The 17,128-nt window shown below is 36.0% G+C and overlaps 1 protein-coding gene across 16 annotated transcripts in view; it reads right to left on the bottom strand.

The window, feature by feature from the left end:
• The window catches only part of CFAP20DC (CFAP20 domain containing), a 236,640-nt gene that overhangs the window by 111,611 nt on the left and 107,901 nt on the right, over window positions 1-17,128 (bottom strand). For all 16 annotated transcript variants that reach the window (XR_015726660.1, XM_087866894.1, XM_087866899.1 and 13 more), the window contains one exon: window positions 15,865-16,021. Coding sequence is in view for 15 of the 16 variants with exons in the window: in XM_087866894.1 (XP_087723020.1) it covers window positions 15,865-16,021 (157 nt within the window). In the remaining variant the exon portion in view is untranslated. The remainder of the gene's footprint in view (window positions 1-15,864; window positions 16,022-17,128) is intronic.

Here is a 17,128-nt window from a genome sequence, read left to right as displayed (position 1 = left end):
GAATACTTTCAAAGAACAGTTTATTATAATTAAAATAGTATTTTTATTATTATAATTTGTATTCCTAATGAGATTTGATATCATTCATATATACTTACATGGATATACAAATTTCCAGTTAAGTAAAATTCTGTGTTCATGTTCTTAACCCATTTTGGTCTTAGAACATTACTTTCTTATTTATTTGTATGACCTCTCTTATGGCAAAGATATTAAGCCTTGTCATATGTAGTAAGCAGGAATTAAATCAGTGTTAGCATTCCAAAAAGCAATTTTTCTATATGTTTCAAAAGCCTTAAAAAGGTACATTCCACTTTACTCAGTAATTTCACTTTATGAATATTTTCTCTTCTTCTTCTTCTTCTTTTTTTTTTTTTTTTTAAGATTTCTTTATTTGAGAGACAGAGAGAGTACACACACCTAACAAGTAGGGAGAGGTGGAGGGACAGGGAGAGATAGTCTTTTTTTTTTTTTTTTTAAATGATTTTTTATTATATTATGTTAGTCACCATACAGTACATCCCCGGTTTCCGATGTAAGGCTCAATGATTCATTAGTTGTGTATAACACCCAGTGCACCATGCAATACGTGCCCTCCTTACTACCCATCACCGGTCTATCCCATTCCCCCACCTCCCTCCCCTCTGAGGTCCTCAGTTTGTTTTTCATAGTCCATAGGGGAGAGATAGTCTTAAGCAGACTCTGCTGTGAGCGTGGAACCTGATCAGGGAGTTGTGGCTAGATCTGATGACCCTGAGATCATGACCTGAGCTGAAACCAAGAGTCAGCTGCTTAGCCGGCTGTACCACTCACATATTCCTCAGTCTTTTCTAAGGTAAAAAAAAAAAAAGAAAATCAGATGAAGATCTATGTAAATAGGTGTTTATAATTTCTGAAAAGTAAACAACTTGAATTACCAGTAAAGAGCCACACAAAATTCTATTTGTCAAGATGGGAAAGACTCATGATAGGAAGTTAAAGGAAAGTAATATATACAAAACTCTAACTCCACTGCAGAAAATCAATAAATAAAATGCGTGCATGGCAAGAAGACTAAAATGAAATATGCCAAAATGTAAAATAACTTTTGATGGTTAGCTTAAGTGTAGGCTTTATTTTCTTCTACATAAAAATGTCTGTTTTTAATTTTTATAAGTAAAATTTCTAATTTTAGAATCTGGTGGAAAATTTGTGGGTGTATATGTGAAATGAGTAGTAACAAAAATTCAACCAATCATCCCTCAAAAAACATCCTATGTAAGTATAAACTCTAAGCACGTTTATACAGGCAAATGATGTTAGGTTTATATGTATCCAAGTCATGGCAGTTTCCTAATTAGATCCTAATGTCCTAATCTTGAAAAGGAAATGAATCATTTAACTAAAAACTTAAATACTCATCAGCAATGTAATGGCTTCTAAGTGTCCTAATGCTCCAGTAATTAAAAATGCAGTAGATCTACAAATCTTAATTTTCAGGTGTTCTTTGTTGGTCCATTTCTTATTTGTCATCGACATTTAGAAAATCAATATAAAGTAGTTGAGTAGATAAACTCTCGAAATAGAAAACATTTGTAAAAATAAGTAAACTAACTCCAGATATATATTTGACATACCATTTCGAACGCTTCTGAGGTAGAAAAAGATAATTTCCACATCAATGCCAATATTGATAAACTAAGATTTTATATTAAAAGAGGCAGAGAATTCTGTAGGCTATAAGACCCTGAAATAAAATGCTGTATTCTCAATCACATAAAGACAAGTCATGGAGACTTTAGCTTATAGGGATTGTGTGGATGGTACAGGGTACAATGTCATACAAAGTTTGAAATGTATCCAAAACACAACCTGAGTTTCCATCTAGCAAGAAATAGCTGGAAAATCCTTGGTAACCCAAAATCCAAGGCAGAGACTATTACAAAACTCCAATCTGAATTTAACAGGATCATGTCTGACATGCAAATCAGATTTCACAGTAAAAGGATAAATCCCTTCTGTGCCATTTTTCCTTTCTATATATCTAATCTCTCTTTGCATCCACAACTGTCTCACTACTCATCAGATTATTCATCAAGGGAGACTGTGAGCAGTATAAAACCTGCAATAAAAGGAGGAATCAGGGGCACCTGATTGGCTCAGTCGGTTAAGCTTCTGCCTTTGGCTCAGGTCATGATCCCAGGGTCCTGGGATTGAGCCCCATGTTGGGCTCTCTGCTCAGTGGAGAGCCTACTTCTCCCTTTCCCTCTGCCTGCCACTCTTCCTGCTTCCCTCTCACTCTCTGTTAAAAAAATAAATAAATAAAATCTTAAAAAAAGGAGGAATCAAAGAAAAAACTATTGGTTTATTATTTTTAAAATAAAGACGAATTATTAAGCCCATTTAGCAACTACTCACTCTCAAACTTTGTGACCTGGTAGTTGGATGTTTTGATAGACCGAAGTGGAAGTTAACTCAGCCCCCCACTACCCATCTCACCAATAAATATTCCTTTCTCCATATCCAGTTACTAGGTCATTTTATTTTATGGGTTTCATGGCTTAATTAAAAATAAGAATTCTGGGGCACCTGGATGCTCAGTTGGTTAAGCGTCTGTCTTCAGCTCAGGTCATGATCTCGGTGTTCTGGGATCCAGCCCTGTATCGGGCTCCCTGCTCAGCAGGGAGTCTGCTTCTCCCGTTCCTTCTGCCCCTCCCCCTGCTCATGCTCTCTCTTGCTCACTCTCTCTCTCAAATAAATAAATAAAATCTTAAAAAAAAAAGAATTGTGAACACAGCATGGATTTTTACATAAAAAATAAGTAGTGCTAAACTGTGAGTACATAGAGGGCATGGTCCACCTTCATTCATTCATTTACTCATTTTATCATTCAGCAAATACTTATTGAGCCTCTACTATGTGCCAGGGAATGTCGTGGTGAGCCAGAGTGACTCTGTCCTGGTCTCCTTGAAGCTTACACCTAATAGAGAATATGAAAAAAATTATAAGTAGCTATTTAATTATAATTTTGTTAAGCGCTCTGAAGGAAAAGTTCAAGGTGTAATGGAAGAGGTAATGGGTGTCAGTGAAAGTGTTTTCTGATAAAGAGACATTTAAACTGAGTCAGAAAAGATAAGCAGAAGGTGGCCTGGTGAAATGAATGGGGAGGGATCATTCAGGTGGAGGGAAAAGAGCATTTGAAGCTTCTGAAGGCAGAAGGACTCTGGTGCATTCTAGGAACTGAAAGAAGACAGTTCTGCCAAAGGGCTGCTTGTGTGGGAGAGAATGGTGACAGAATCCCAACGATATATTTAGTACAGCATCTGGATCAAAGGGGATGATCAATAAATAGTCATGGATGAAGGCCCCTTCATAACAGCTGACCTAGATTAAAAGCAGCTGCCAAGTCTTCCACTTCTTTTCTTTGGTTGTTCTTTGCTTAGCTATCTCCTGAGAAGTACTCCACACACATTTTATTTGGATATCACATCTTTCTCCCCCAGATGGCAAATAACAAATCAAACTGGTAATCAGCTACTAAGGGACCAAGGAATATCTGCATTTTTCTTCCAGACAAGTTCTATCTTCTGTAAGAGAATGTGTATGGAAACACGCAGACTGCTTGATTAACATTGGAAAATGACACAGTTGAATTTAAGGTGCTTCTGCTAACAAATCTGAAAGGATGCTATGTTGGCTGGAATGGTCAGCTCAGAATGGCAAAATGGTACACGAAGGAGAAGGCTAAGAGAAAACTGACAGATTTGCTCATGTAGCATTGAAACACAACGAGATGGTAGGTTTTTTGCTGTCTTTGCTCCCAGTATGAGTTAGTATATTAGAATGTTTGAATGACTTTGTATCTCTGGCTTTCTTTGGCTATAAGGCCACCAGAAAATGAGCCATTCTGTAGGTGTTGGATACCTCTGATGAAGATCTTAACTAGCTTTAAAAATTAAGTCATTGGGCACCTGGGTAGCTCAGTCAGGTAAGCGTCCAACTCGATTTTGGTTCAGGTAATGATCTGAGGGTCGTGAGATCGAGTCCCGCATCGGGCTCCGTACTCAGCGGGGAGTCTGCTGGACATTCTTTCTCTCCATCTCCCTCTGCCCCTCCCCCCAACTTGTGTGCATGTTCTCTCTTTCTCTCTCTCTCTCAAATACATAAATCTTTAAAAAAATTAAGTCATCAATTTTAATACATATATAAAGCACTTTATCCATAAAAACATCACTTATTAGCTGTGTGACTCTGGCATGGTAATTTACCTCACTGTGCCCTTGGTCTTAATATCTGTAAAACATGGATTAAAAAATAGTACCTTAGAGGGTTATTGTGATGATTAAATAAGTTAATGTATGTAAGGGTCTAAGAACAGTGTCTGGTACGTAGCAAGTACTATATAAATGTTTATTATTAATAACATATACTTACGTCAATTATTTCATTATAATGGAAACAAAATCACTGTGTCTTAGTATGTGTTTTTTATAATAAAAGGTCTTGATATTTAAAGGGGTAAATAAGCCTGAACTACACTAAACACTTAGCTATCCTGAAATGAATCATACCCTTAGGTTTTTTTTATTTTATTTTATTGTGGAGAAATTCACATTAATATATTAATAAAAATTAAGGATTTTAAAGTGAACAGTTCATTGGCACACAGTACATTCACAGTGCTGTGCAACCACCACCTCTATATAGTTTCAAAACGTTTCCATCATTCCAAAGCAAAATCTCTTATCCATTAGCCAGTTTCTGTCCATTCCCTCTAACTCCCAGTTCCTGGCAACCACAAATCTGCATTCTATCTTTATGGATTTATGGACATTTCATATAAATGGAATCATGCAACATGTGACTTTTTGTCTGTGTGTATCATACATACTTGTTTTGTTTATCCATTCATCTGCTGATGAACATTTGGGCTGTTTCCACATTTTGGTTATTGTGAATAGCACTGCAATGAACATGCATGTACACGTATCTGTTTTCCATTCTTTTGGGTATACACCTAGGAGTGGCACTGCAGGTTCATATGGTAATTCTGTGTTTAACATTTTCAAGGAACTGCCAAACTGTCTTTTATAGTGGGTGAACCATTTTGCATTCTCATTAACATTGTACAAGGATTCCAATTTCTTCACACCCTCGCCAGCACTTGTTTTCTACTAAAAAAAATTATAGCCATCCTAGTGAGTGTGAAGTGGTATCTCATTGTGGTTTTGATTTGCATTTCCCTAATGACTAATGCTGTTGAGCAATTTTTCATATGTTTGTCAACTATTTGTATATCTTCTTCAGAGAAATATCTGCAGTAGTTAAGTCCTTCAACCATTTTTTAATTGGGCTGTGTGTCTTTCTATTGTTGAGTTGTAAGAGTCCTTTACATATTCCAGATACTGGAAGATATCAGAATATTCCATATATATACTCTCTATATGTAGAGTCTGAATATTTATCCTATCAGATATATGATTTGCAAATATTTTCTCCCATTCTGTAGGTTGTCTTCTCAATTTCTTAATAGTGTCCTTTGATACACAAAAATTTTTTAATTTTAATGTCCAATTTATCTATTTTTAACATTTTGTTGCTGTGCTTTGGGGTCGTACCTAGGAATCCACTGACAAATCTAAGGTCATGGAGATTAAGCTCTATTTTTTTCCTAAGAGTTTTATTTAGCTCTTTTATTTAGGTCACTGATCCATTTGAATTAGTTTTTATATATGGTGTGAAGTAGGGGTCCATACTCATTCTTTTGCATGTGGATATCCAATTGTCCCAGACCATTTGTTGAAGAGTCTCTTCTCCCTTCATTGAATGTTCTTGGCACCCCTGTCAAAATTAGACGTATGGGTTCATTTCTGGACTCAATTCTATTCCACTGGTGTGTTATGTCCATTCTAACTGTACCAAACTGTTTTGATTACTGCAACTCTTGAATTAAGTTTTGAAATTGGGAAGTATGAATCCTCCAACTTTGTTCTTTTTCAAGATTGTTTTTGGCTATTTTGGTCCCCTTGCAATTCCATATGAATTTGAGGATTTGCTTTTTCATTTCTGCAAAAAAAGCCATTGAAATACTGAGAGATTGCATTGAATCTCTAGATCTCTTTGGGTTATACCGACATCTTAACAATATCAAGTCTTTCAATCCATACACATCAGATGTATTTATTTCCATTCTCTTAGGTCTTCTCTAACTCCCTTTAGCAATGTTTTATAGTTTTCAGTGAACAAGTTTTTCATCTCCTTGATTAAATTTATTCCTAGGTATTTAATTATTTGTGATGACATTATAAATGGAATTGTTACCCTTACAATTTTTAAGATGTGAAGTTCTATTATAAATAATATTTATAATACCTACTTATAAAACACAATTGATATTTTAATCAGAATAAATCTGTATCTTGATATATAGATATTCATAACCCATTTTTGTGGGACCTACTATTGATTGGGCACCTCTGCCATGCTGAGATCATACCCTTTTTTTCTTGCCCTGGGGTGGTTTACTGGGCAAGGGCAATCTGAGTTCAACTTTGCTGCAGGAAGGAGTGGGAATGCAGTCTTAAACCGAAGAGATCTGAGTATGATGTGCATCACCTGACCTGGAGATAGAGAGGCAGGAAAACACTCAACAATGCTGATTATTAAAAACACTAAAGCATTCCAGTTATTGAGGAAGGTAAATATGTATACTGTTGAGGAAGGAACAGTCAGAGGCTTGGCCTAGAGTTCCACCTTCTGTGACCTCAGCACAAGATGCCTTATTTCCGTGGATCTTATTTCCTCTCTGTATAATTAGGACATTGGATTAGATGATCTCTAAGGCCTTCCCTGCTCAATGAGTCTATTAAGGCACTACAACAGTATTTCTAGTTTTTTTCTGTGGCCTTTGAAGGGATAATTTTCTTCACATTGCTTGACATTCAATAAAGGCTTACTGAATAGAGAGAATGACTGAATGAATAACTGAACGAACAATTAGCCAATTCTTACTTCATTAATTCATCAAACATGTATTACAGATTACCAGTGCCAGGTCATGTGCTAGAGGTAAAAATATGGAGACTTTACGAATGCCCTCAAGGGCCTCTCAGTCTGAAATCATACTTTTAATTATTCTCCTCTTCTTCCATTTCTGAACACAGAACACATATGCCCAAGTACTGATATTTTAGAAAGCACTGAACTAGGGTGTCAGGACATGTGTAAAATCATTACTGGCAGAGCATTAAGTCCATACTTAGTGGATAATCGCGTGCTCTTTCCTCTCTTCTCTTTGCTCTCCTCTTGTTTTTCTCTTATCTAACGAACTGTACATATATTGTTTTTTTAAATGCAGAATGATACTAGTTAATCAATAATTCAGTCATGCAAATGCCTAAAAATGCCAGTCCACGTTCCCTCAGGAACCATAAAAGTCATAAATTCAATGGAATCAGCAAGCTTTACTACTTGTCCAGCATCAGCCATTCCTCTGGGCAAGTGAAAAACTGGTTAATTTCTTGTTTTAGGGTCCTAATAACTCACTTTCTATTATATCCCACTGTGTAAACAGAGAACAGCAATGGAATTAGGCAACATTTTCTAGCTTGGGTGAGTTTAAGAGGTTCTAGAGTGAAATGTAGCAGCTTAAACAAACTAAGGACAACAGGGTACTGAGCTTAAGCAAGCATTTAAAACAATATCTTTAAACTGAATCTCAGAATGAAATGTAAGAAATAGGTAATAGAGTTTCCTATGATAAAAGTCTCAAATCTTATGACTAACAGAGCTGTCTTTGCAGAAGAAAATGTCCCCTCCCCCTACCTTCAGTATAAAAGACAAAGGGACATCCATTACTTACTGAATACAGACATTCTTAACACAGCCAGTCACCAAATTCTGGCATTCTCATTTCATGATGTCTTCTCTCTCTCTCTTTCAAAAATTTCCCTTCCCTTCCATCCTCCCAAGAAAGGCAGTACATTGTAGTAATTAGCAGTATAAACTTGAAGCCTACTGCCAGGGTTCAAAACCTGCCTCTAAGGGTGCCTGGGTGGCTTAGTCCTTAAGTGTCTGCCTTTGGCGCAGGGCGTGATCCCAGGGTCCTGGGATTGAGCCCAGCATCGGACTCCCTGCTCTGCTGGGAGCCTGCTTCCTCTCCCACTCCCCTTGCTTGTGTTCCCTCTCTCGCTGGCTGACTCTCTTGCGTTAAAGAAATAAATAAAACCTTTAAAACAAACAACAACAACAACAAAAAACCCCAAAAAAACCTTGCCTCTACTATGTAATAGTTGTGTGACCCTAGGCACGTTATTTGACTTCTCTGTGCCTAAGTTTCCCCATCTGTAAAATGGGGATGGTAATAACACCCACTTTACAGAATTTGTATGAGCATTAAATTAAGTTCATATATATAAAGTGTTTGGAACACCTACTGCTTCTATTAGCATCATCACCATTGTTACCACTTCTGCTGCCAACTTCCTTGACCACGGACACTCAATTTGCCCCATACTGTGTTATCCTTTGTTGCCTTTTACCAAATTGTGTTGACAACGAACTCTTGCAGTGTTTACTTTTCTGGTGTGTAAAATTACACAGAGCACTCTGAGGAGGAAGCTTGCTCTACCTCTTTATGTCAAAGTATGCAGCCTAGTAATAAAATATTATATTAAATCATACCTCCCACCCCTGCCATGTACCAAACTGAACTCCCTGTTCCTTCGACATATCAGGTCTATTCACGATGCACGCCTTTATACATACACACTCTTTCCTTTCCCTAAAATGCTTTCCTTTCTTGTTGTCCACTTTCATTACCCAAAAAATTATTTCACTAGTTGAGAAATTATTATTTTTCCTTCAGGATGTAGTTTGGAAAATTTATTTCTCTAGGTGAATACAGACCAAACACTGCTCTATGGATAGATACTGACCCATTAAGTCATTTTCACTGGTTTGTGGTGAAAATGTCAGCCTTTATTCTGAAATTAACATCTTCCTAATGTGTATGTGTATTTAAGTGTCTTTTCAATTAATTAAATGATTAGAATAATTGTAGTTTTTCTTGTTTATTTGTCTGTTTTAATGATCTGATTTGGCGAATTTAAAAGTTGGCAGTCTTATGTTAGTCAAGTTTTTCATAACTTAGTAGGTCTGTGAAATCCAAGAGCCTCTCCAATGGCTCTCTCAAGTAAGAGTTAAGTGCTCCAGACTCTCCTCCCAGTGCTTGTTAAGCCCATGAGGGAAGTTTCCTCCAGGTATAACAATCAATATGTACATGTAAATTTCCCTGAGAGATCGCAAGCTCCTGGAAGCAGAGGCTGTGTCATACCAGTGCCTGATTATAGGAGGCAGATAAATGGTTAGCATCTACACAATGGATTATAGTTTATGTCTTTTCACATATATATTTATATTTTATTGGATCTTCAAAATAACCCAATAATAACTAATAAGGAAATAATGCTCAGAGATGTTCAGAACTCACACAAAGCACAAAGTTGGTATGTGATCACAGCAACAGACTGTGGGACTATTAATCTGTGTCTTTAGTCTCTACAATATCAATTTAACTTCTCTAAGATGTACTTGGTTTACACAATTTATGCTTTCAGTGGGAATGTAATAGTATTTTACTTAACCAAGGAACAATCATCCTCATTTTACCGATGCAGAAATTGAAGCATAGAGATAGGGTGAGCACTTGTGCAAGGTTAAATCCTGGCAGCTAAATGAGGAATATGGGGTTATATTCCACAGCACCCTGAACCTGAACCATGCTTCCCCAAGTTTATTCAAAACATTTTAGGCAATCTGAGATGCCACATTCATAAGCCTTTTTTTCAGGCCTTCTGAAAACCTAAAAGCAATCATGCCAATGCTTGTTATTGGAATTTTTTAGATTATCCGTTCACTTAAAAAATTAATTATAAAACAAAATATATGTATATTGTTAAAAAAATACAAATGGGACTATAAAATTTTGAGAAAAAGTCATCGTTCCCTAACTGCTGCCCTCCCACCTCACACATCCCTTAGTCCTGCAATGCAGAGGCAACTATTCTCAAGCCTTTCAGCAAAAGCTTCTAAATCTTCTGGTAATTACTTCTGTTTTTATAAATAGTAGTCTTATATTGACACTTCTGCCCTTTGCTTTAGATAATATCTCTGACTTCCTATTTTGGAAAAAATATGGAACCACAAAAGACCCAAATAGTCCAAGTAATCCTGAAAAGGAAAAGCAAAGCAGGAGCATCACAATTTGGGACTTCAACTATATTACTGTAGTCCTCAAGACAATATGGCACTGACACGAAAACAAACATATAGATCAAAGGAACAGAATAGAGATTCCAGAAATGGACCCACAACTCTATGGTCAACTTATCTTAAACAAAGCAGGAAAGAATGTCCAATGGAAAAAAGACCGTCTCTTTCTTCAACAAATGGTGTTGGGAAAACTGGACAGCAACATGCAGGAGAATGAAACTGGACTACTTTCTTACACCATACACAAAAATAAACTGAAAATGGATTATAAAATGTGAGACAGGAATCCATCAAAATCCTAGAAGAGAAGACAGGCAGCAACCTCTCTGACATGGGCCATAGCAACTTCTTACTAGACATGTTGGCAGAGGCAAGGGAAGCAAAAGCAAAAATGAACTATTGGGACTTCATCAAGATAAAAAGCTTCTGCAGAGTGAAGGAAACAATCAACAAAGCTAAAAGGCAGCCTATGGAATGGGAGAAGATATTTGCAAATGACATATCTGATAAAGGGTTAGTATCCAAAATCTGTAAAGAATTTATCAAACTCAACACCCAAAAACCAAATAATCCCATTAAGAAAGGGCAGAAGACATGAATAAACATTTTTCCAAAGAAGACAACCAGATGGCTAACATGACACATGAAACAATGCTCAACATCACTCATTATCAGGGAAATACAAATCAAAACCATGAAGAGATACCACCTCACACCTGTCAGAATGGATAAAATTAACAATACTGAAAACAACAGATGTTGGTGAGGATGTGGAGAAAGGGGAACCCTCTTACACTGTTGGTGGGAATGCAAACAGTTGCAGCCGCTCTGGAAAACAGTTTGGAGGTTCCTCAAGAAGTTAAAAATAGAACTACCCTACAATTCAGCAATTGTACTACTAGGTATTTACCCAAAGGGTACAAAAATAAAGATTTGGAGGGGTGCATGCACCCCAAAGTTTATAACAGCAATATTAACAATAACCAAACTATGACTATATTACTGTAGTCATCAAGAGCCATCAAAAAGAATGAAATCTTTCATCTATGGAACATAAGAACTAGGATGATCGGTAGGGGAAGAAAGGGATAAAGAAAGGGGGGGTAATCAGAAGGGGGAATGAAACATGAGAGACTATGGACTATGAGAAACAAACTGAGGACTTCAGAGGGGAGGGGGGTGGAGGAATGGGATAGACCGGTGATGGGTAGTAAGGAGGGCACGTATTGCATGGTGCACTGGGTGTTATACACAACTAATGAATCATCGAGCCTTACATCGGAAACCGGGGATGTACTGTATGGTGACTAACATAATATAATAAAAAATCATTTAAAAAAAAAAAAAAGAATGAAATCTTGCCATTTGCAGTGATGTGGATGAAGCTAGAGTGTATCATGCTAAGTGAAATAAGTCAGTCAGAGAAAGACAAATACCATATGATTTCACTCATATGTGGAATTTAGGGAACAAAACAGATGAACATGTGGGAAGGGAAAAGAAAAAGAGAGAAGGAGAGGCGGGAGGCAAACCATATGAGACTCCTAATGGTAGAGAACAAACTGAGGGTTTGTTGGGTGGGTGGGTGACAGGTATTTAGGAATGCACTTGTTATGATGAGCACTGGGTATTATAAGGGGTGAATCACTAAATTCTACTCATGAAACCAATATTACACTATATGTTAACTAACTAGAATTTAAATAAATATTTGGAAGAGAAAAATAATTGACTGGATGGGTATAGAATTCTAAGCTGATAATCATTTTTCCTCAGACTTTTGAAGGTCCAGTTTTAAGGTCTTTTACCATCTAATGTTGTTGTGTGAAGTCAGACATCATTATTCTTATTCGTACTCCTTTGTATGCAACTTGACTTTTAAAAAAACTCTGGAAGCTTAAATAATCTTTTCTCTTTTTCCCTCCTATTCTTAAATTATACAATGGTAGCTCTCTTTTACATTTCTTTTCTTTCTTTTTCATTTTCTGTTTCTTTTTCTGTTTTTGATGAGCTACATCAATGTGAAAACACCTGGCCTTTAGTTTTGGGAAATCTTCCCATATATTATCCTTCCTGTTTTCTCTAGTCTCTCATCTTAGAATCCTAATATTCTGTTGGTGGTTCTCTTGGACTAACTTCTAATATTCTTAACATTTTGATCCTACTTTCAGTCTTTTGGGCTTCTTTAAAATAATTTTTTTTTATTCTAAATCTCTGTAGAAATACAATACAATATAGAGTCTCAAAATAGCTGTATAGTTTCTGAGTCAAAATGTCCAGTATTCACTCAAAACTTATTAGACATATCAGGATTCAAGGATAAGAGAAAAACAGACAACAAAAACAGACCCACAGGAGAGACATATATTGGAATTGTGAGCCAAGGCTTTTAAAATAACTTTAATATATTTGAGAAATTAGATAACAAGATAGATAATTTCAGCTGAGGAATGTAAACTATAAGAAAGAATCTAATGGAAATTCTAGAATCGAAAAATAGAAATTGAAATTAAGAATGCAGAAATATGTGTTCATTCAGCTCCTTGACAAATATCCAAAGAAAGCCTACCTGGATGCTGCAAGAGAAATGTAGAATGATTCCAGCAGCACTATTCGAAATAGCCCAAAATAGACAAACTGTGGTGCATTCACACAATAGCATACTGTACAGTAATTAAATAAACAATACAGATGAATCTCACAAACACAGTGTTTTGTTAAAGCATGTATATATGAAAGAATATGTCCTGTATGATTTCATGTAAATAAACTTCACAAACAGGTAAAATTAATTTGCAGTCTTAGAAGTCAGGAAAGGGTTACCTCTCAGAAGAAGAGAGAGGGTCATGATTGGGAGGAGATTGTAAGTAGGGTTTCTAAGATGTTTGTAACATTCTATTTCTTGATCTGGGTGGCAGTTACAGAAATGTGTTCACTTTGTTAATTGTTAAAGCTGCATACCTATGATACATAAATGTTTCTAAATTATATAAAAAGCTTATAATAAACTTTAAAAAATGCTTACTGAAATACAGCAAGAACATATTATTCCTATTTTATAGATGTAGTATGTTTTCTTAACTGAGAATAACATATATTTATTCCTTACTTTATCTATTTCTTTCTTCCTGTTAGTTTTGGTGTCTATCTACCATGTACCCAATGTATCTGAGTTGAGAAATTCTCTGGTTCAGTTTCTCCAGAGAATACATATCCTGTTGTCTGCTTATTTGTAGTTGGAAAGGGAATCTGGGATCCTACAGGAACCCATATAGAATTTTAACTAATCTCCATGTCTTTAGTGACACCCCTTTCTTCTGCTTTTGGCAGTACCTAGGGCTGCCAATTCTTGAGTCCCTCTGAGGTTCTATATTATGAATCTCATTGGCAAACCTCTTTGTTAAACCCAAAAGTTTCAGCTTTGTCTGCTCTTCTAAGTTAGTTGTCACTCCTCAATCTTACAAAATTATGAACACACTTTGCCTATTGTTTCCTACTCTCCCATCCTCTTCATCCTGGTGGGTTTATTACCATTTTTATTCCTATAATTTTAGTGGGGTTTGAGGAAGGATCAGAGATAAAAACTTGCCATTTAATATACCATATTTTGATTCACTTTTTCCCTTAGATTTATTTAAAAATACTAATCAGGTTATGATTCACTTCCTATGATCTGATATAGAATGCACATATATTTCTATAAATTCTGAGGTTTCTTATTAGTTGGGTGATATATATATATATATTTTTAAATGAATGGTTTCACTTTCTTGTATAGCTTTTAAGTGGTACATAAGATCAGTGGCTGCACTTCCTGGCTTGTGATCTCTCTGGGGAGCTGTTAATGCACTGCTGTGTTTTATTATCAAATGAAATTTATGGGCACAGTGTCCTGTTCCACAGAGTGAACGACACAAGGATTTCTCAGACACTCATTCAGACGGAGCATAAGTCTGAAGTCTACTTTATACAAACTTCTAAGAAATCACCTTTGCCATCTTATGTGCTGCCCTGTTTCCTGGGCTTCTAGAAAAATTGATTTTGTTAAAAATAATCCCAGATGAAAATCAAAAGGAGGCATCAGTATTCTCTCAATACTTTCAGTTGTTTAAAACTATCTTAGCAGGAGAATTTGTGCAATCTTATAAATTCTAGATGGTTCAGTTATCTGCAGAGTATATTTATTAATCACATAATGAATAATTAAAGTGTATATTTCCTATCTTTCTAGGAATAACTAATTTTTCTATTTTAACATGATCATTAGAAAATTAATATATAAATGTAATTTCTCTCCAATAACTTTATGAAATGTACACAGAGTAATGAGATAGTATATACTGGACAATGGCGGAGCTTTCTGAATGTTGACATCTTTTTTTTTTTTTTTAAAGATTTTATTTATTCATGACAGAGAGACAGCAAGCGTGAGCAGAGGGAGGGGCAGAGAGAAAGGGAGAAGCAGGCTCCCCACTGAGCAGGGAGCCCAACTTGGGGCTTGATCCCAGGACCCCCAGATCACAACCTGAGCCAAACGTAGATGCTCAACCCCTGAGCCTCCTAGGCACTCTGAATGTTGACATCTTTTGAACATCCTTGTTCATTTGGTGACTTTGCTACACAGTGAGTCCCATTTCCTTGTCAGGAATCAGATATTCGCTTTGCTAGCCACCCTTTTGGCATGTGATCTAGGCTCTACAAATCAGACACAGCCATGTCTGCCTTTGTTCAGTAGAGAGAAACACGAAGAAGTAGTCTACTTCTGGCGGGGGTGGTGAGGTAGTAGACATTCAGTTTTCCAGGGCAGCAATAATAAAAATTCTGGAACCTAGAGCCCAGCATTGGACTTGACTTACGGAGTCTTTGTCCGGTTTCAGTAGCTATCAGGGGTCTTCCTTGGAGCAGTCTTATGGTGGGGATTGTGTTTGTTCTTGGCTGTAGCTTCTAAGCCTGACTTTCTGGGTATCCGTGAGATTCTATGAACTGGCTAATTTCCTTAAATAAATTCTTTTTTTCTGTTTCAGTTACCTAGAGAGGATTCCATTGCTTGCAACTAAAAACCCTGACTAATTCACATGGTAAGTGCTACCATAAACAAAAAAGAAAAATAATCACAAAAATAAAAAAAGATATCTTTAACATTCAGCTACAGTAAAAATAAACATGTGATTCAGAGTAAAGAATGACACATGCTACGACATGTATGAACCATAAGGACTTATGCTAAGTGAAATAAGCCAACTATAAAGAGACAAATACTATATGCTTTTACTTACATAAGGTATCTAAAATAGATTCATGGAATCAGAGTGGAATGGTGCTTGCCAGTGGTTGAGGAGAAGGGGAAATGAGGAGTTACTAGTCAATGGGTTTTGATCAAAATGAAAAAGTTCTAGAGATCTGCTGTACAGCATTGCACCTATAATCACTAAAAACGTATAGTATGCTTAAAAATTTGTTAAAAGGATAGATCTCATGTTAAGTGTTTTTTCCACAGTAAAATAAGATAAATTTAGAAAAACCACTACCATGTACTCATACTGTCCAAAGGAATGTTTAATTTTAAACACATTGGAGAATTTAAAAATCTTGATAGTAGTAACTTGAACATACCATCTTTATCAGCAGTGTCTTGAGGCTTGCATTTTAAAGTGAAGATCTTCCGCAGCTTACAGTTAGCTGAGACAATAATTCCATCCAATGACTGGAAAACTGCCCCCTTGAATATTTCACTGGTAAATGCTACCAAGTCTATGCACAGATTGCACCACTAAAATAAAGAAAAGAAGAGTAAGTACTTTCTATAATCACAGAGATGAACAAATCATCTATATGTGGATAGTCGGGAGAATTGAGGAAACTGTCTGGATCAACCAGCCCGAGACCTACACCCTCCCTTAGGCAAATCTCTATTTTGGCTTCAATTTTCTTAAAAATTGCCCTGATTCTTCCAAAGAAGTCATCTAAACTAGACATTGGTCATCTGGCTGTAGAGTTCTCACTATGAGGCAAGATTTTGACAACTTTGGGAAATAACTCTGGATCTGTAGGCAGTATGCTAGTGGGAAACTAATTGCAGGTGCGTTAGACCACTTAAATCTTGAAAATCAGGGATAAGTAGCCAATTGTTCCTTCAAGGGGACTAATTTGATCATAATTAGCCACTTATATTTGTTAAAAAAAATCATGGATGAAATTGGAAGCTGGGTTTAAATTGTGGCCAGTGCTATCTACTTATAACTAATTAACCTATTGTACAGAAATAGATTCTTCCAAAGAATTTGTAATTATGCCTGGTATTTGCCAGTTTTTAAAGTACTCTTGCAGAGACTAATTTCTGCCCATTAAACAATTAGACTCCTCAATACTTCATCAAATGAATTCTCTAAATGGTCTGACTGAGTTAAAGAAAAGGAGAAAATAATCATTTAGTAAGAAATTAAGACATATTGAAGATTGCAGGACAACAACAGGGAAAAGAATTTTTTAAATTAAAAGGAAAGTAGTATTTAGGGTTGTCTGCACTTCTTTTAAAATATCAGGCTCTTCCATTATTTGTTTAGAAGAACAATTTACATAAGGTTCATTTTATTAATGTCAAAACTGAAAGTTATATTTATTGATAAAGGAAATAATGATGATATTCTTAAAGGCAAATTCTATTTAGGAATGTTGATTTTATTATGAAGGAAAACCTGAGGTGGTTTCCACTGTAGAAAAGTAAAAGAGATTGCAGTAAGTTATTAATTAAATACATGAAGATTATTTGTAGGTGTCTCAACAGTAAAATTATATTCTCAGGCCATGGTGATGCTCTGGTCTTTTGGATGAAAAGAAGTCTGGTGTAATACGAGGTGGGAAAGGAGGACTGAATATG

This window comes from Ursus americanus, chromosome 14, assembly GCF_024610735.1.
Source record: "Ursus americanus isolate L20-20 chromosome 14, mUrsAme1.1.p, whole genome shotgun sequence".
Taxonomy (NCBI): domain Eukaryota; kingdom Metazoa; phylum Chordata; class Mammalia; order Carnivora; family Ursidae; genus Ursus; species Ursus americanus.
This window is presented reverse-complemented; position numbering and strand designations above follow the sequence as displayed.